Genomic DNA, 20,845 nt, shown 5'->3' on the forward strand with positions numbered 1-20,845 from the left:
CAATTTAATAAATCGAGCAGCCTCATTGTAAACAATTACATTAACAATACGTTCGGATTCATTCAACAATGGGAGAAATTGTCGGTTGTAAATTTTATCCATGCCTAACCTGCTAATTTTCCCGAATTGTGTGCCCAATTGGCCTGAAATTATTTTACACAAATATCCATCACGTATGCACATACCTAACTTTTTATTTATGACATCAAAAATATGAAAAACTTTTTTTTACTTTGGTGGAAGAAAATATTGCAAGAAATTGTTAGAATTTCAATTTTTATTTCCAATCAAATTTAAAATTTAATCTTTTATGCAATTGAGAAAGGTTTTGACAAAATGCAGTTTTTCCTTGTCGCAGTTTTTCCTTGTCGCAGTTTTTCCTTTTCCTTGTCAACTTGGCGTTGCTTAAATATGTTTCCTTATGAAAAATTACAAAAATTTTCCAAATAATGCTATATAAATGCCCAAAACTACTTAATAAGGAAAATAAAATATATGTGCCTAGATTTGCAAAAAAATATAACAAAGAAATTGCAACATTCGGGGCTATTTTGGACACTTTTGTATATTTTGGACATTTTGGAAGGCTATTTTGGACAATGATTAGAACCGTAGCGAAACAATCTCTCCGCCAGAGGTGGAGAGAGAGTGTAATCCGTCAAGGTCCAAAGTAAAAATTTCACCTTAGTTAAAGCTTTGAAAAAAATCCTGGACTTGCGTCACTTAAATCGTCATTACTTTTTCAAAAGTGATTTTAGCACGGAAATTTTTGCATTTTGTTTCAAACCGATATAGCGGCATATCTGAACTCTCCACCCACCTAAATAGTATACCTTGTAACGGGGCCACCAGCACCCTCTGCAGTACAAGATCTGAGCTTCGTGCTCAACCAGCTTTGTTAGAGCAAGGTGTGCTCCCATACACGTATATATTGTATTGGAATTGCGTATTGAGTTTAGTTGCAATAAATCCTCCGTTGAACAAGCACATCTGGTCCTCCTCCTCCTCCGGACTTATTTCTAAATCCACTCCCTTCTTCATGTCAGCATCCTAAAATCATCTATCATCCATAAAGCATCAGGGTCATCATCATCTTGGGGGGAATGTTGGTCGAGTCTTGGAAGAGGACAGAGGTCACGACGTCGAGGGAGTCGTAAGTCGGTAAAGGGAGGGTCAGTTATGTGATAACCTAGTAAGATTTCATAATTATCGTGGATTTATCAAAATCGGAGCGAGACCGCTGGCGTTATCGCATTGTTAGTAAAAATAAAAATATCCTGAGAAATCCAAAATTACACCAGACAGGTGTTGTTTAGGATTATTATCTTCCCTTCATAAATTTTCCGTTTTAGCAGTTAATAAACCAGTGTCAAAAATTGTACATGCGACCCATCTTATGTCAACCTGGGACAAAGCTAAAATAACAAACATAAAAATGACCAAGTGTTAACTAGGTATTTACTACGGGGGATACTGAACCAAGCCCTTAACCTGCTAACATAATTTTCACCCTGGTCGACCAGCAGACTTCCTCCCTCAGATGAGTATAAAACGCTCTCCCAGTTAAGACATGTACAAACAAAGTCTCCCTTTTTTCGTCAGTCAAGTCTACAGTTTTAATTACTTATATAAATTTTGAAATTTGATCAATCTATCACAAGTTTATGCACGATAAATTTTCGGATGCTTGCCTATATTAATTTGATCTATTCGTAAGTTTCAAATTCCTGAGCTGCCTTCTTTGAAGCGAGCAAGAGAGTTCGGTTAATAATTAATCACGTGATCATGCGTTCCATGTCCATATGACATATTTAGATAATAGTAGATAGGTACATATCCTTTAGTGCCTTAATTTAAATTGCTGCTTACCAGTGTGGGAACGTATAAGGAGGTAAGGCCCCAGAAAACGTTGTACAAAACTGGCGAATCTTCATTGCTGTTATAATACCACATACCGTCGGTTGGAGATTCCATCGATATCCAGACACTCATTGCGTACGGATTTTTGCGCTTCACTAAAATATGTAAAAAAAATGCAAAGGTTCGACTTTTTAGATTAAACAAAGTTAAGTTTAACACTTTTCGCAAGGTGACCAGGTCAAGTTTGATAATATTTGTGTGCGTCTAAGGGGCCGTCCATAAATTACGTAACGCAAGAGGGGGGAGGGGGGTCATGGGAAGAGCGTTACGAATTGTTATGTAGGGGGAGGGGGGCATAACAAACTTGTTACATAACGCATTTCATAAAATCAATTAAAAATCGGATTGAACTCATGTCATCCAGAAGATTTCAGTGTACGCATGTAAATTCGTTTTTCATTATGGTCACCATAATATGGTGCACACATTAAAAGAAGAGTACAATTCTTGCCTACTTGTAAACCATCATTCCTCCACAGTGACCTCGGAGGGCGATGGTGTGACGTAAGTTTCACGATTAATTGAGCCTTAACTTTAAGATGAGAATTTGATCGGAATTGAACCTGAGCCCGAACGAGGTCACTGAGGGCGCATGATGGTTGTCAAGAATTGTACTCTTCCTTTATTGGTCGCACCATAGTTTTCCAGGTGCAACTTGACAAAAGGTTCCATTGTGAGTATTGGTAAAAGTTGAGAGATCTGTAAGATTTACAATTTCCATTTCTTGTCGAATATGATCTCGTTTTTTCTTGGACAAGAAATTCACAAAATTCTAATTTATCTAGCAATTTAAAATAAATAAAAGCAATAAAAGAGATATTTGTTTACACAACCTGGAACAAATGAAAATTTTGCAAGTGACTGCTAAAGAAATTAGCTGCGGTGAAATCAAATTTACGTTACGTTACGAAGGGGGAGGGGGGGGTTTAAAAAATGATGATTTTTGCGTTACGTAATTTATGGACGGCCCCTAACTACATACTAAAACTGGATTACCAGCCTTGTTCCTTCAATATGCAGGCCTCATTGTAGGCAAGGTAGCGCCCTAGGCAAAACGATAATACTGCCCCTACTTAATAGCATCTTCGGCGCTCGCAAACACTTTTACTTCGCAATAGTAAAGCGACCATGTATTTAGTCACACACAAATTTGCGTTTTGCAATCATTGCACATGCATAATTCAGCATTTTTAAATAAATGTATTTAATTAAAAATCTTAAAATCTTAAAATCTTAAAATAATCCCTGCAGAGGCAAATTGAATTTGGTTGTAGTGTAGCACAGAAGTCTGATTAAGAAATATTTACTTCTTGATGTCTTTCTTATTACAAATTAAAATCGTACTATTTGGCGATTCTGTCGGACCTTGACCTCGACTGTGACCTCGACTTGGCCTATTTTACAATTTTCGAAACAAGAACGGCATTGAACAACAACCTTCCGAGACCACTACTATGCAAATTTCCAAGCAGTTTTTTTTATCATACAATTTATCCTGCTACCCAATGTACAGAAACTAATTATAAGTTAACAAATAGGCCTTATATACATAATTATATATTTTGGCCTTAGGTAATCAGAGTGCAATGTTGCGTACATCGCGCCTAGATACATATTTCATTGAGTAAAGAATCTGACTGCAAGCGCCGAAGGCGTGAGCGGCTTGGGCTGGGGCGCCAGATTTTTTTTGACCATGTAAGATTTTTGGCAAGATCGGGGCCTGCTCCTAAGCCAAAGGACTGGCTTCGTGTAAAAATGCGTAACAAAAAATACACATCGAATGGATATTTTGTTCTGTAATATCTTGCACTTGACAAATAATTATTTGCAATTGAATGTGTCCGTGCATACTTAAAATTGCATTCCTTGTGAACATGTTTCTCAGTTTTATGTAAATATGACTTACTCAGATATAGTTGCAAATTGTCAATATCCGTTTGCTGCTTTATTTGCCCCAGTTCAAGACCAAAGTCTGTACATACTGAAATAAAAATATAGTCAATAATGAGGTTACAATAAGTTTTAAAAAATATTGCTTTCAGAATAATTTTAAGCATGTACATATATGTACTAACTTTTTTTTGCCTCGTCGTACGAAGCCTTGGTTGAATTTACGTAGACAAACTTTGAGTATATGGAAATTTTCACAAAATTAAATCCATCTTTAGGCTTCTTCGTCGGCTTATTCTCGCATGGGAACGAGGAACCCGATATGTCTGTAATCATAGCGGTGCAAGTGAGAAAAAGTAGGAATATTTTCCACAAATACAGCATTTTTTAAAAATTGCGAGGGGAATTTGTGCTCGTTCGAAAAGCCAGAAAAGTCGAGACAGACTGGTCTCCGAACAATACAATGTGACAATGTGATAATTTTGGTTACTTAAGATTGCGACCCTGTACCCAAGGCTTTTCCATTGTGTTAAAAAAAACTTTCATTAAAATTTTAAGACGGGATGACGATTACGAAGACCAGGTTACATATGACATACTTATATAAATATGTATCTACACACATATAAAACTGCATACCAAATAATTCGGTAGTAATCCTTACCAAGCGGGTACCACACCATAAAAAAATGTGGTAACGTCACATATTTATATATATCGTTGTGATTTAGTAATAATTTCCTACCCGATTGGCAGTAGCTTGTTTCTGAGAGGTAATTTTTTATTACTAAAACATTACTCAAAGCTACTATTCAGTTATTGCCAGCTCAAGGAGGGTAATGCATGTACTCCGGGCAGAAATGATTTAATACCCGTTTTAGTGTGTACCTTTTCAGTCACTAAGTTTTTTGATAAAAGTTTTTATGGTAGAAAAACTAGTCTTTAAGCCCGTCCACAATTAAAGCTCTAAGCCAACACACCAATCGAAATTATAATTCGAGAGTAAACATACGTCTGTTTAAATAAGTATATTAATATTTCGAAAGGCCCCGTGAAACCTTCCACGACACTCCCGCATTCTGATGAATGGAAGGGAAACAATGGAAGTAATGGAAAAAATATCGAAATGCTACTTTCACCAAAAGAGTCCTAATTTTTTTCCCTACAATCCGAATCGCGCGATAAAAACTTTTGGATTAAAATTTCAAGTCTCATATCCCCATGGTATCATTGAAAAACCCTCGGCAAGTGAAATAAGAATATGTAGACTTTGTGAGGTCTAGGACCACCCCCTGATATTTTCGAGTCCGGAGACTATTAATGAGTTTTGGTTTTCTACGAACGCAGAGGTTAACACAGGAGCAGATTGAGAGGTAACATAGCAAAAGTTCTTGTTTGAATTGATCTCTGTTGACACGTGAATAAAGTAGGGTTGCCACTGGTAGTGGTACTACCCGGTACCCGGCTACCCGGTACTCGGCCTAAACTTTTTGCCGGGTACCCGACTACCCGGCCGGGTACCGGGTAATTTTTAAATATTAAAAATCAGGGGAATTTTCTACTTTTTTTAGAATGTGCAACAATTTTATAAGTTTTAAAAATTACAAGCTAAATTTCTACATTTCAGACTTCATTTTCAACCTCCGTACCAAATTTCCGATGAAAGTAGTATATTGTAAAAATTGGTACGGGTCGCATTCTCTAAGGTTACATTCACTAACAAGGGAACATACCGAGGTGTCCAACGAGTTAAGGGTCGACACCTATACCAAAATGACCAGAATGCATGACTTATTAAACAAACTGAACGAATTTCCGTGTAAAATTCACTTTTCGTCAAGTTGTGACGATATTTGTGACGAGCGCATGACCATCGGATTGCCAGCGGGAGAGGGGGGCCGCTGAACGATCAGGTCGACCACAGAGAACCGTCGTCGTCTTCACGTCGTCTTCAGTGATTTCAAATTCTTTCAAATTTTGAAAACCACTTGAAATTTCTTCAAAATTTCAAAATTTTTTTCAAAATTTCAAAATTTTCTCAAAATTTCAAAATTTTCTCAAAATTTTCTCAAAATTTCAAAATTTTCTCAAAATTTCAAAATTTTCTCAAATTTTTTTCAAAATTTCAAGATGTTTTCAAAATTTAGAAGAATTTGAAATCTCTGAAGTCGACGACGCTTCTCTGTTCGACCTGATCGTTCAGCGGCCCCCCTCTCCCGCTGGCAATCCGATGGTCATGCGCTCGTCACAAATATCGTCACAACTTGACGAAAAGTGAATTTTACACGGAAATTCGTTCAGTTTGTTTAATAAGTCATGCATTCTGGTCATTTTGGTATAGGTGTCGACCCTTAACTCGTTGGACACCTCGGTATGTTCCCTTGTAAGTAGTAGAAGTGTCTAGGTTATTTCGCCAAAGATTTCTCGCCCGCTTTATTTCATATGGGGAAAACCTTGGCTAGGGCTTCTCGCCAAGGATTTCTCACCCACTTTATTTCTTATGGGAGAAGCCACGGATTTCTCGCCACGGATTTCTCGCCCACTCTATTTCTTATGGGAAAAAGACGGTTAGGGCTACTCGCCACAAGGCCTTTATAGCATGGGTATGTATTGCAAGGATATGCTGACTGCTTATAGTAACCAAAGTCTCAGATGTATTTTCATGTGTCGAAAAATAATGGAGGGACATCTCAAATTGCCCCAAATATCTCAGTTTACCCCCGTGCCATAGATTATCCTGGTGTCTCTGATTACCCCAAATTACTAAAATTACCCCAAATCTCAAATTACCCCAACAATGTATTTCTTATGGGAAAAAATCTTTCAGATGGGGGTACATGGGTTGAGAAGAAATGATGGCGGGACGTTTGAGACTAAATTATCAAAAATGTCTCAATTTACCCTATTTGTCTCATTTTATTCAGGTATCTCAATTTACCCCAATTGTCTCAAATTCCCCACTTATCTAAAAAACCATCAACGAATCTTTTTACCTCTATATAGACAAGTAATACTCATTCAATTCTTAGTTACTCGCAGAGTCTTCAAGTTTAAAAATGCCTTTCTACTGTGTGCCCAAACATTTAGTTTGGTTGAGCCTTTTTATCTTGGCATTTGATATAACGTTACTCGTAATAATCTGCTCATATTCTATAATTCAAAGTGGAAAATCAAACCAAACCTTATCTCAAGACGGTTACGCAACCGAATTGACAGAGTACGAAATCCAAAATAAAACTGATTGCAGGGTTTGCGTGTTACATGTTCGACGATTAATAAAAACCCCGAAAATTGACTATAAAATGGCTTACAAAAATTTTGTGAACGTCACACGAGTTTAGTCCTCAGAATTGAAGAAACGTCATCATGTCGTCCTTTTATGTTCACATTGAGAGCAACTCCTCATTTTCTCACTTTCAAGATAATACAATATCAAGCTTTAGAAATTGGTTATGCTCACCAATAATTTTGGAGCCCAACTCGTACGAAGTAGCCTTGGTAGAATGTGCTTACCCATCTACACCAATTCGTTTTGGAAAGGGCGATGAATTGTACAAAGTGTTAATAAAAAGTAATGACATTAATAGCCCCGTAAATGAAAACAAAACAATTTATAATAATATTGTGTCACTTGACTTGTTTAAAAATAATACGTATTCCGAGTATAAAACTCAGGATGAATGGATAACAGTTTGCAACAATACTAATATCGAAACATTTGACGATTTACTAGAAGCAATGTCTACAAAGGACTTTTTGTTTAAACATTATAACGGATATACTCTTTTATCCACTCGGACAGTTGAAGAAGATGTAGTCTACGATTTTCAATTTAATACGCAAATGGCCAACATACTTGGATTCCCTCATCAAATTCATTGTAACTCAAGCTTACAAGCAGATTATAAATTCAACTTTAAATCAAATAACTCGAGATATTATATTTATTGTGACATTGTCGAAAACCAGCATGTGGGCGATACCACAGCGCCAATCCTAAGATCGTTTGTAAATCCTTATACTAATATTGATAAAATTGTTTCAAAAACGTTCAACAATTTACAATATGTCTCAGTGGCAAAACCATCCATGGACTATATTCACATGTATATAAGGAACGAGTTTGGTGAACCTCCTCCAATCTCATTTGGAAGTTTTAGTGCTACACTTCATTTTAGAAGAAAACGTTTCTAAAATGTATTCAGAAAACGATTATGATGATTATTACCAAGCCTACGAACCTCAGATTGGAGGATCATTGGCTTATAAGGCAAGTTATTATCGACAAAAGGGAGCTGGTCTTGGTGGAGTTTTTGGCGCCATAGCCAGTCGTTTACTACCTTTTGTAAAATCACTGTTACCACACGTTGTGCCTCCCATAAAGTCAGCAGTTAAAAATATCGCAATGGATGTTATAAATAATAAGCAATCTTTCAAAGATTCTTTGCGTTCGAATGCAATGAGTGCCTTAAAAGAGGCTGGAACGAATTTACCCCTTATTTTATAGGATTAGACGAAGAAGGAGAGTTCGAAAACGTCAAACAAGAACTCGTAAACCAACAAAACGTAAAATCAAACGAAAGCCAAAACGTAAACCTTTCAAACGTTTAAAATCAAAGTCGAAAACGAAGAAGAAGAAGAAGAAATCGTCAAGACGAAAGCTTATTTCCAAACCATCCTTGTTTGATTTTCTACATTCAATGTTTAGTCAAGTTGCTATTTATTTTAATGATACGCAAATCACTTCCCCAACTTCATTATACCCATACAAGGCTTACTTGGAGACTCTGCTATCTTTTGGCAAAGAGTATACCAAGACTCAAGCAATGGCTGCTCTGTATCACAAAGAAGCAGATCCAACCACAGGAGATGAAGGGTGGAAAACTCGAGAGAAACTGGCAAATAATAGCTAAGTGTTTGAACTGTGTGGAAAACTGAAGACGGATATATTTAACCAAAACTTTCGATTTTGCATCCCAGGAATTGATATAAAAATTGTACTATATCGAGCACCAGACAGTTTTTGTCTGCTAAGCAAGACCTCCGGATCAGCACAAGATGCAGCACAACTTCACATTATGGAAGCTAAATTTGTTGTCCAAAAGCATACTCTACTTCCATCAATTACAATGGGACATTTAAGATTAATGGAAAAGGGGCAACCTGCATGCTATCCAATGCGAAGAGGAGACATGAAATCATTTTCCCTATCTGCCGGAACACTACAGTATACAAACGAGAGTTTAATTACGGGTCTTTTGCCAGATCGTCTTGTAGTCGGCATCGTCTCGAGTAAAGCTGTACACGGACATTACAATGAAAACCCATTTAACTTTCTTCAAGCAGATATATCAAGCATCACTGTAACCGTGAACTCTGAGCAAGTAACATCTCAAACGTTTGAACTTGATTTCGATAATAAGAAAAGTATTGAAACGTACTTTAGCGTATTTTCGGGACTGGGTCTATCAAATCTTGACACTGGAATAGAACTAACGTTCGACATTTTTAAAACTGGAAAAACTCTATGTTTTTGACTTGAGACACCAACATGATGGGTTCCTAATACCAAGCCATGGAAGTGTGAAAATCGAGATAAAGTTACGAAATGCAACTACGTCTTACAGTTCTTTGTCATTGTGATTATCAATCAGTTTTGTACGTTGACAAGAATCGACATATTTACTTTAAGGACTACTCCATGTAAAAATGAACACGGATCAGATTTACCGAATTCTAGCAGGACTGTTTTGTAAAAATAAAATTACCTTTGATGTTTGTGCCTGTGATGAGTTGGATGAACTTGTTTTAGAACATTATCCTATTGCCATTGTAATCAATAACCGTCCCACTTCTCATCCAGGCGAACACTGGACATGCATGTTTAATGAGAACAGGAACCTACCAATAAATTTTTTCTGCAGTTATGGAGTAGGAGTTGATGCTTATGCAAGTAATTTTCGTGAATTTATCGAACGACATGGAACTGGTGCAATACAAAATTGTGTCCAATTACAATCTCCAAACAGTAACGTATGTGGGCACTACTCAATTTGGTTTTTATGGAAACGAGTAAATGGTTTTAGTGTAAGAAATGTGTACAGTAATTTTTCAAAGGATTATTCTAAAAATGATAGATTAGTCAAAGAATTTATAAATAACAAGATTCATTTATTAAATCAAAAATGTTGTAACAAGAAAATTCATCAAAATTCAATAAAGTTTGTACGAAATTAAAATGGGTTCCACTTTTGCATTTTCCTCGTCAATTTGTTAACCCTGTGTTCGTGCACCTTCTTTTGAATCCATGCACTCTGCTTCTTTGTCTTCTTCTTCTTCAGCTGCTTTCTTTTCAGACCACTCCCCTTCTGCTTGACAATAAATTGGTTGACGGTGGTTGGAAAGAGATCGGCTGGAGGGGACTTGGACTTTATACACTGCAGCAAATTCAACATTGATGGATTGTGAGTGGATTTGAGAGTGGATTTTGCCGAGAATCCATGACATAATCCAACGAGAAGCGCGTTCATCTTCTTCAACGTATAGGTCACATCATTTACAATGACCTTATCAGCAGTTATTTTTACACCATTTGCTTGAAGAAACTCGAGAATTTTCCGTCCCCGTCCAGTTGTGTTATTTAAAAGCACATCTAGAGTAGCACCTGAAACTTCACGTGTTGGTTTTGAAATCACTGTTGAGGGCTGTTCAGTAGCAGTTTCGTTCTCTGCATTCTTCACAAGTAGTGGCTTTTTGTCATCTTTTTGTCATCCTGCCTCTTGTTATCTATAAGTTGTCGATTTAAATTTTGCAAAAGCAAGATCTTTACTTCGTCAGGTATTGTAGAGTTTCCAAAAATGTTGGTTTTCTCAGCTTTCAGTTTCTCTTCAAGATCCAAGTCAACATCTTGTTGAGAATTCAACGCCAAGATTTTCTTGTACCAACTTTCTGGTACCACTTTCATTTTTCTAGCCATTTTCCAACAAGTCCACCAACTAATGTGGTTAAAATCGGAACTAGCACAGGAAGAAAGCCCCCTTTTTGACACAAGTACTTCTTTTTACTTTTGATTGGTGACTTTAAACAAAGTTTTTGTATGGCAGTCTTGTGTCGCAATAATTTATTTTTCTGAGCCTTTGTCACAGGAATATTTCTGTTGTTTAGATTGAGGCAAAGTTCACAAATGGAACGAATTTGTTCTCCTGTTGCTTTATTTATAAGCAGTTTTCTGTCCTTTGGCTTGCTCCTACATAGACGATGCAAGTAAGAAGCATGGAGCTTAACACGATTTTTCGGTGCCATAATCAGTCAGTATCCTTATCATGACTATTCCCTATATCTGCAAACGTTGGTTTTATATATTAGGCAGTTATGATAATGGGTTCAGCAAGTGCAGCAAGGATTAAGTCCTCCTGCCTATGGTTAATCTAACAAAACCGCAGCATTTTCTTGGTTCGAGGTTACGTGGCGCATGCCGCAATGCTTACAAGCATTGGAAATTTGATTGTGCACCATTCTTTCAATTCTCCATGGATTTTCCAAATTAAACATGTTTTAGAAACATTGGACATATGGCTACAATATATAATTTCAAATTTTTAAAATTTGACCTAGTTGACCTAAAATTAAGGTCACAAGGTCAAAAAATGACAATATCTGCAACGTCGTTAAAAATGCGTCTTCGCTAATTATATTCGAAATTTTTAAGTCAGACAACTCAGTGGAGTGGTAAAATATTACCCGCAGGTTATTCAAAAACTTGTGGGTGTGGCAGGGGGTGTGGAAAAATTAAATTAGGCTTAAATTACTACGTTTTAACACCTGGGAGAGTTAGAAATATCAGTATCCAATCAGGGTCATAACCCTCGCCAATGGTTACACTACCACATTAAAATCTTCAATCCCCACCCACAGGGGGTGTGCCCATCAGCATTTTTGTGGTTAATCATCTAAAGTACATTGTGCGACACAAATAATTTATTGTTACGCAATGGGAACCCCAATGGTCACCTCATATCACAAAAACACCCCTAGGTTAAAATTTTGAATCCCCACCCACAGGGGGTATGGCTTTCAGCGGTTTGGCTATCTTTTGGAGAAAGCATGTCGTGTTACATATCATTTTGACCAGAAACATAAGGGCAACTGAAAAATCGTATCGATGTTACCAAAACCACACCCCCAGTGGGTGTGGCTTTCAGCGCTTTTTCCATTCTTTCGAGAAAGCATGTCGTGTGACATATCATTTTGACCAGAAACATAAGGGCAACCTAAAAATAGCATCGAAGTTACCAAAACCACACCCCCAGGTGGGTGTGGCTTCCAGCGATTCTGCCATCTTTTCGACAAAAAGCGTGTCGTGTAACTTATCGTTTTGACCAGAAACATAAGGGCAACCTAAAAATTGCATCGAAAAATAGCGATTTTGCGATCTTTATAAATAGCGATCTTTTCCAGAAAGTATGTCGGGCGACATATCTTTTTCATCCGAAAAGGAGCGCGAACTTAGATATATTATCAAAGTAATCTAAACCACACCCCCTAGTGGGTGTGACGTTCCGCGCTTTTGTCGTCCTTTCGAGAAAGCACGTCGTGTGACATATTATTTTCATCAGAAACATATTCGTAATTTTGAAAGCGAATAAAACTACAGCCACAAAAGTGGGTGTGGCTTTATGCGTTTTTTAGCAGTATTCTAGCAAAGGATCTCATGGAACCCCAATAATTTATGGGGAACCAAAAGTGATCTAAAGGATCACATCCAATTCCAAATAACCACACCCCAAATTGGGCGTAAATTTGCATGCTTTTGGAGGGGCCTATTCAAACAAACTTTTCGCGTCGCGGTCGCAGCTTCGATGCTTCGCGTCGCGTTTCTGAATAACATGTCGCAAAGAGTTTTACTTCAGTAGTATGTACGTGTTATTCATAGCATTGGCTTGAAAGCAAATGTTTGAAAATAAATTTTAATGTGATCCTGTCAGGAGGTCAACCAGGACTGAGTTGCCGGCGGCGCCAATTTTGCACGGTTTTTCGGCAACGCGTTAAGTACTACTGGCATGCAATCGGCGAGATTAATCCCTGCCTGTTCTAAACATACATATGATTTAAGTTGAATTTCTAAATGGCAATATCATTATTAGCGGATATAAATATATTATAAGGAGACGATTATTGTTTACCGATATTTATCAAAACGTTGGGAAATTAATATTAATTTTCCAGTTGACACGAATTTTTACAATAACTATTCAACCAAATTGTTTTAATTGTAAGATCGTGAAAGGTTGTTCAATTTGTAATTTTTTAAATTATGGCATGTCTAAAACCTGTACACATTTGTACCCAATTCCTTGGATTACTTGAAATTTTATAAAACTATGATGTTTTATATACTCTGCTTTTAATGATTATCTTAGATTTTAAAGATTTTTTGAGTAATTGCATATGTACAAACTACACCCACTAGGGGGTGTGGTTTGAATGCGATAAGAGGTAACCATCGAGGTCCCCATTCCATTCCGATAAATTATTCGTATCGCATGACCCATTTTATTAGTTGCTGCCAAAAGCCACACCCAGTTGGGGGCGTGGAAAGCCACACCCAGTTGGGGGCGTGGCTTTGGTGACTTCGACCCTATTTTTAAGTTGCCTTATGTTTCTGGTCAAAACAATATGCCGTACGACATGCTTTCTCGAAAAGATGGCGGAAGCGCTGAAGGCCACACCCACCTGGGGGTGTGGTTTGGTAACTTCGATGCTATTTTTAGGTTGCCCTTATGTTTCTGGTCAAAACGATACGTCACACGACATGCTTTTCGAAAAGATGGCGAAAGCGCTGAAGGCCACACCCACCTGGGGGTGTGGTTTTGGTAACTTGGATACTATTTTTAAGTTGCCCTTATGTTTCTGGTCAAAACGAAACGTCACACGACGTGCTTTTCGAAAAGATGGCAAAAGCGCTGAAAGCCACACCCCCTGTGGGTGGGGATTCAAAATTTTAACCTAGGGGTGTTTTTTGTGATATAAGGTGACCATTCCCATTCCGTTACAATAAATTATTTATGTCGCACAATGTACACAAGATGATTAACCACAAAAACGCTGATGGGCACACCCCCTGTGGGTGGGGATTGAAGATTTTAATGTGGTAGTGTAACCATTGGCGAGGGTTGTGACCCTGATTGGATACTGATATTTCTAACTCTCCCAGGTGTTAAAACGTAGTAATTTAAGCCTAATTTAATTTTTCCACACCCCCTGCCACACTCACAAGTTTTTGAATAACCTGCGGGTAATATTTTACCACTCCACTGAGTTGTCTGACTTAAAAATTTCGAATATAATTAGCGAAGACGCATTTTTAACGACCTTGCAGATATTGTCATTTTTTGACCTTGTGACCTTAATTTTAGGTCAACTAGGTCAAATTTTAAAAATTTGAAATTATATATTGTAGCCATATGTCCAATGTTTAATTTTGAAAACATGTTTAATTTTGAAAATCCATGGAGAATTGAAAGAATGGTGCACAATCAAATTTCTAATGCTTATAAGCATAGGCTCGATCGGCCAACTCGTTTCAGCAAAATTGAATAGAAAAATGCTGCGGTTTTAATAGATGAACCATAAACGTCAAGAAGCCAGGCTCCTTTAGCGGACTAGGAGGTTTCATAAAGTCTGGACAACGAAAAGAATCTCGTCAGGAAATCGAGAACGTTTTGAAAACTATTCCTGCTTATACGTTACATCGGTCACGTAGAAAAATTTTTCCGAGACGAGTGGTGTACGTTAAGCGTATCAACGATGAATGGGGAATGGACCTGATGGACGTTTCTAAATATTCAAAGACGAATTACAACACTTATTTTTTGCTCACGGCAATAGATATTTTTTCCAAGCGAGGATATATTGAACCGCTCAGAAGTAAGAGTGGAATAGTTGTAATGAAAGGTATTGAAAAGATTTTTAAAAGAAGCAAAGGACTGCCTCTTCGCATACAAGTTGATTTAGGGCGTGAGTTTTATAACGTTCATTGTAAAGAATTCCTTGAAAGACTTGGGATAAAATTATTTTCAGTTCAGTCAGAACTCAAATCTTGTGTGGTTGAGAGGTTCAATCGCACAATTTTGGAAAAAATTCATAGATTTATGACAAACCATAAAACAACTAAATTTGTTGATCGTCTACCAGACCTTGAAAACAACTACAACTCATCATTTCATAGAAGTATAAAGTGTACACCAAAGGAAGTTAACAAGAAGAACGAGAAAATTATATTTGCTCGGTTATACAACAAATTAATTGGAGCAACGGATACTCGCAAAGAAAAATTCAAAGTGAATGACGTTGTCTTAATCTCAAAAGTGAAGAAAATATTCGAAAAAGGAGCTTCAGCTAATTTCAATAAAGAAAAGTTTATAGTTAACGAAATAAAAACTACATTCCCCCGCACATATATTCTTCGTGATCTTAGAGGAGACGTTTTGGAAGGAGGATTTTACCGAGAAGAGATGCAAAAAATGTGATGGAGTGCATAAGAGGACTAGTGTCTACTGTCACAGATCTCTGGCATATTTGCTAGGTTCAAGTCCAATTGCTGTATTTGTGCCAAATCCTTGTGTTGCGCTTCTCAAGTTAATACTCCAAGTAACGAGAATAACTCTGTAGAAGTTTTTGATATTGAGTTTGCATTATCAAGTGTTGGACGAAAGTGTGACTCGTGTAAGAAAACTACTAAACGTTATCATAACTATTTAGAGAACCCAAATTGGATGCTTTTATGCATTGAATGTGGAATCGTGTATTTAGAAACGTTTCCAGAAAAATACAAAAAGGTAGAACCGCACACTATATTATAATCAGTAATCGTTTGACGAAGCAGGACAATGGACTACCTACTTAGTCCAAGGATATACAATAGAAGAATTCCTTTTCAGTCGAGTTTGGAGGAAGAGTCCCAAACAGAGCAAGAACGTTTCATGAAACTTAAAGCTTGGTTTAAGAAAACAAGTACAAACACAACAATAAATCTTTCCAAGGAGACGAACCGCATTGAGTTTGACATTCATGAAGTGCCTCGACTATGTGAACAATTGTTAACGTTTTCCATGAAAAATGGAGGAAACGTTTTGTCTGCACTCACACTACGTTCTGAAATAACACGACTAATACAGGAGCACAACGAAAGAGAAGTTCAAGACTTGAAAAGGTTCTCCATCGCACTACCGACCTTTTACGAAACGGACGACAAAAGATCCATAACCCCTCCAATGTTGTATTCACAGCCAATCGATGCTGTTGACCACTATTACAATAGCATTGGTGGAAAAACGTCTCCTCCACTATAAGAAGCGAGTGAATTTTTCAGTCGTCAGTACAGTCTTTACTCTACTTTCACAACGTAATCATCAAGTTTGTAAACCCAACCAAGTTTTCGAAAATCATTATGGCTACAAAACAATCCAACATTTCGGGAATTGTCCCATCCCCAAATTCCCCTGCTTCCCCAAACCAAGAAGAGAAGGGCAACCCCACTTTTCCGACGTCTGCTGCAACCCCAAGTGCCAACCCCATCCAATCTTCTGCAACCCGAGCTGACAAGCGAGAACTGGAAACCTCTACCCTTGCAACCGACGACAAGAAAATAAAGATTGAAGATGATCGGATCATCCAAGTGTATTCTAAGGAGTTACTTGAAAAGATCCAAATTGTAATTGAAAGAAAGAAAAAGTGCATCTACTTGGATCTGCCAACCTGTTTCTACGTGATTAAACGACTCGTTGGAGCAATGCACAAGGATCCTGCTTTACGAGTCCAACTGAGTACGCTTTTCATGCAGATGTACCAAGAGTTCCCTTTCTTTGCGAGCCGAATGCTCTACGAAGAGGCCGAGGAACGTGGATTCAAAAAAAGGAAGCTTGCGTATAGAAGTCAGAATCCAGCCATTTGGGTAAGCCCCTTCAATGACGACTACTATGTGTTTATCAAGCAAGAAGGAGTGTCCGTGAATTTCAAACTTGACGATTCATGGGATGTTATCCACAAAATTGTCAAAACTGCATTCCCTCTCGTGGTTGGCGATGAGGGTCGATACATTGCATTTTTCCAATTCTTTGAACGATTTTTAAGCGAAATCCTATACGACCGCGAAGATCTCCACATGGAAGGCACCTACGAAAGATTGAAAGGTGAAATGATGAAGCTTGGATTCAACGAAGTGCGAGAGGGTGCCACACCCAAGTTTTATGTTATGAATAACTGGGTTAGTGTTTCAATTCCCGACTTTAACCAAGCTAAAGATGAAGATGGAGATGATGAAGAAAGAAAAGTGCTGGGTTATGAAATCCAAACTGATATCCTGCTCAACCCATGGCTGTTGAATTTATACGAACATCCGTTGCAAAATTATGGCATTATCTCACCAGCCGAAATGTGTGCCAAGAAGAGGATGTTGCGTGAAATTCGAAAACGTATAAAGCCAACCAAGCCCAAGTTTGACATAATGATGATGGCTGAGTACTATGAGACGTCTGGATGGACACCAGTTGCGGAAGATGACTGGGCAGACATACCCGAGAAAGAGGGGGTCTACGTTTTTGGGATTGACGGGGCAGATTTGGCAAAAGTTTCGTACTGAAGCAAATCAAGACATAAAGATTTGGGAAGGAGTTTTGGAGGAGCTATGCAAACCCAAGGATGGCGAGGAAGAACCAAATGACAAGACCGTTACAGATGTGAAGGACGCAAAGCCATGCATGCATCCGTGAAGTTACGGTTCCAGTTTTTTTCGTTCCAGAAAAATGTAACTGCGGGCAATTGACAAAAATGTAATTATTTGATTTTTTCAAGAGTAAATAAATTGGTATACACACCATTGTTTTGTAATCAGTTTGAATCTTGTATTTGCATGATACAGCTATCCAAGGAGCAAGGAAGCATCAAAGACGAAAACGTTTGTAGAACGAAACTCATACATTTTCATATTCATTTCTTGCTTTCTTTTAGTACTCAGTTACATTATATATAGTGGTTCATTTGCTACAATACGTATAGTGTTGGATCATCATTTTGTGGTTACCAGACCTTTTCCTTTCAAGTTCATGGGACTTGACTAAAAAGCAAGTTTACATACAGTAAAACAATTATTTGAGTTTTGCAGTTTGAGACATCAAGTCCATAGTAATGGAGTCTGTAGCTGTGTAAAAATTTTGGGGGTGTGGTTAATTTATGAGGGGGTGTAACCACCTTCCCGAAGGCCGCATTATTAAGAAGCTTGTAGAAGTTCTTCTCGTACTCCGTGACCGCTTCAATACGTTTTCTAGTGTTGAAGTCAACAAAATTTTTCATCCACGGAGCCTGGGTAAACTGCATGCCTCGATGAATCTATTTATATATCAATGTTAGTTTTATATTAAAAGCACTATAAAGAAAGGTACAAACCTTTGTAATCTTGAGCCCCAATTGTAGAAAACGTTTAATGTTTCTAAAGTGACAGACATAATTCAGCTTCGGGTTCAAGTCCGCCACTAGTTTTGAAGTCGTAAAGGCTGAGTTTGGAATTTCCAATTGCTCTACTTGATGTTGTTGGAATTCGGATAGTTCTTCTGAAGTAATTATACGATGTGTTGGAGCAGGGGGGTAGTCATTTAGCTTATTATGGGTATCTGGGGGTGCGATTATATCAATTTCGAAAAAGTAACCAGTGGTAGCGTCATCGGCAACAGAGTTGAAAAACTTGTGAGGATCGAGGGATACAGAATCGAGCTGGGCTTGAGTCATCCACTTGTAGTCCTTTAACGGTAGGAATTCACACATTGCAGATCCTAAGGAGAGATCTTGTTTTAAAAAGAAGCAAATAATTTTTGGCGCAAACAGAAAAGTTCTTACCATACAAATTGTTGATATCTAAAAAAGATATATAAGACGTTGGTTTATTTTTATCATGCAATTCTTGCATGTAAGGGTTGTTTGCCTGCGCAATCCTCATTCCCCCGGCTCCACAGACCCCCCCGCGAACTCCAGTTTCAAACCATTGGTACTCGTCTAAGCCCAAGTACTCCAGTTCAACGTCCCCGAGTTTGCAGACTCCATCGAAGGCCACCATGGGGAGGCTTAGGTAGTGCGCCACGTCCAACCCGTAGGAATCCCACAAAATGTCTCGAGTCCTCTCGAGACAATCAGCGAGAATGCTTACGTCCAGTAAAAAGTAAAGATCATGCCATTCCCCCAAGTTTTTGATTTTGTAGCTGTTCCAAACCTTTTGGGCGTTTTGGTAGTCCTTAGGGGAACAGGGCTCCTCGGTGAGGTCATTGAAGAAATGTTCAATTCCTGGTAATTTCTCCTCTTTGAAGTTCTCCAAGGATTGCATATAAGTGTAGGGATAAATTCCTTTCCCCATTAACAGTTCAACATTCCCATCGCGGTAGAGGGCGGTTCGTCCGTTGGAACTCGAAAACATTTTCTTGGTCGTCTTGAAATGTTCCGTGTTGTTGCCATGAGCAAGGGATTTTGACAACTTGTCAATTGAGGCTGGCATCACGGCGGCGCTATCCACAAACCTCACCTTACGTTTTCCCCTCTGTACCGAGAAGGAGAGAAACCTAACAAAAAAATTACTTGTCAACAAAATCAAAAATTTGATTTAAAAATATTTACAAACCTCTCACTGGTACATGGGATAACTTCTACATCCATGTCCGCGGTGAAATTTGATACCAGGAAGTGAGCATCGTAATTTCTGCATTACAAATTGATCTTAACTTTTATATTTTAAAATTAATAAGTATATTATTACCTAAGTCCGTGAAAATAAACAGGAGGTACTCGTCTAATACGGGCATCAATATTGCAACTACAAAAATAAAAAGTATGATGAGTAATATAAACGGATTAATCATTCTATTTTGATCTACCTGTCATGGGCCATATTGGCGAGAAAAGTGATCGTGGTGAAAAACGGTTTTATCCTTTGGGTTTACTTGTAATTTCTTTTTGCAAAAGTAGCATGGGTCGAGACTGTCAGGGTCATTCTCAATTAGATGAGTCAGACGTTTCTTTAGTTGAGGATTAATTTTCATATTATATTTTGCTTCCTTCTGTATGCTTTCAATTTCTTCTTGTCGTATTTCCTGATCCTTTAAAATGTCTTCAAAAAATCTCGCCACAACGTTTTCATCGTCGCGCTTTGCCCGATGTACCTTGTAAGAGACTATTGTATTATTCCAATCCAAGCAAATCCACGCTTAACCTGATGGTGTGTGTTCGGCTAGATGAAGTCGACGTTCACTTTCAGGGAGACGGGCGTTTTTGTTTCTTAACAGTGACTCAAAATCGCCAAAATATCTTTGAAAAGATGAAAGATATTTAGAAAAGAGAGCAGAGTGTAGAAAAATTATCAAGTACCTGAAAGGAGCTTTTACCATCCGGCCATATTTGTTGAAGGAATACGTCTTGTCTTCTGGCATAGTCACTTGCTGCATTCCTAGCGCCAAGCAGTTGGGACGGTGTTCGTTCAATCGGTCTTCGCTGGTGAAGCAGTTCACGCAATTTTTACAACAATATGACTTGTTTTTAGTGAGCGAGATTAGAGCGTTGAAATTACGTATCAAGGCATAGTGGCCTGTCCATCCCTGTTCAGTTTCCTCCAAAATCAAAATAATGTCGATTTCCTGAAGATTTGAAACTTCAGTATCGGCATGGGTGTGTTTTAAGATTCTTTCTTTAACACGGAACTGGGGAATCTTGTTTGAAGAGTAAAGTGGATAGATGGAATTGCGGATTTCTTTTTTGATTTGTAGTTTATCCTTAGCGGTGCGAGTCGGCTTGCTTAACAGGTTAAAGTTTGTTAGCAGCATCTTCTTCTTCATAGACAAACACGTGCAGATCGACATCGGGATTGTTCTTAGAGGACGTTGAAAACTGAGACATGTCAATAGGTGTTGATAAACCATCCCAGTTGAACCCATGTTTGTTCAGTTCATTAATATATGTAGACCGTTTCTCTTGGAAACGGTTCACATGTTCCTTATATTGA

At 38.0% G+C, this 20,845-nt stretch overlaps 1 protein-coding gene across 1 annotated transcript; it reads right to left on the bottom strand.

The window, feature by feature from the left end:
- Positions 1-17,875: 17,875 nt before the first annotated feature.
- LOC110859608 lies at positions 17,876-19,738 on the bottom strand. Its single transcript, XM_022108568.1, has 7 exons — positions 19,725-19,738; positions 19,607-19,663; positions 19,472-19,549; positions 18,700-19,412; positions 18,253-18,635; positions 18,058-18,195; positions 17,876-17,923 (listed from the first exon to the last, which is right to left on the bottom strand). The coding sequence occupies exons 1-7, from the start codon at positions 19,736-19,738 to the stop codon at positions 17,876-17,878; spliced, it is 1,431 nt and encodes a 476-aa protein (XP_021964260.1).
- Between the last annotated feature and the right edge of the window lie 1,107 nt (positions 19,739-20,845).

This window comes from Folsomia candida, unplaced genomic scaffold (genome assembly GCF_002217175.1).
Source record: "Folsomia candida strain VU population unplaced genomic scaffold, ASM221717v1 Fcan01_Sc027, whole genome shotgun sequence".
NCBI classification, from domain to species: Eukaryota; Metazoa; Arthropoda; class Collembola; order Entomobryomorpha; family Isotomidae; genus Folsomia; species Folsomia candida.

What these genes read in the sequence shown, in the direction of transcription:
- LOC110859608 (XM_022108568.1), bottom strand. An exon ending in TGGGGCTCAAGATTACAAAG is followed by an intron (nt 18,196 to 18,252) that starts GTTTGTACCTTT and finishes ATATATAAATAG; the next exon opens with ATTCATCGAGGCATGCAGTT. An exon ending in ATAATGCGGCCTTCGGGAAG is followed by an intron (nt 17,924 to 18,057) that starts GTGGTTACACCC and finishes CTTGCTTTTTAG; the next exon opens with TCAAGTCCCATGAACTTGAA.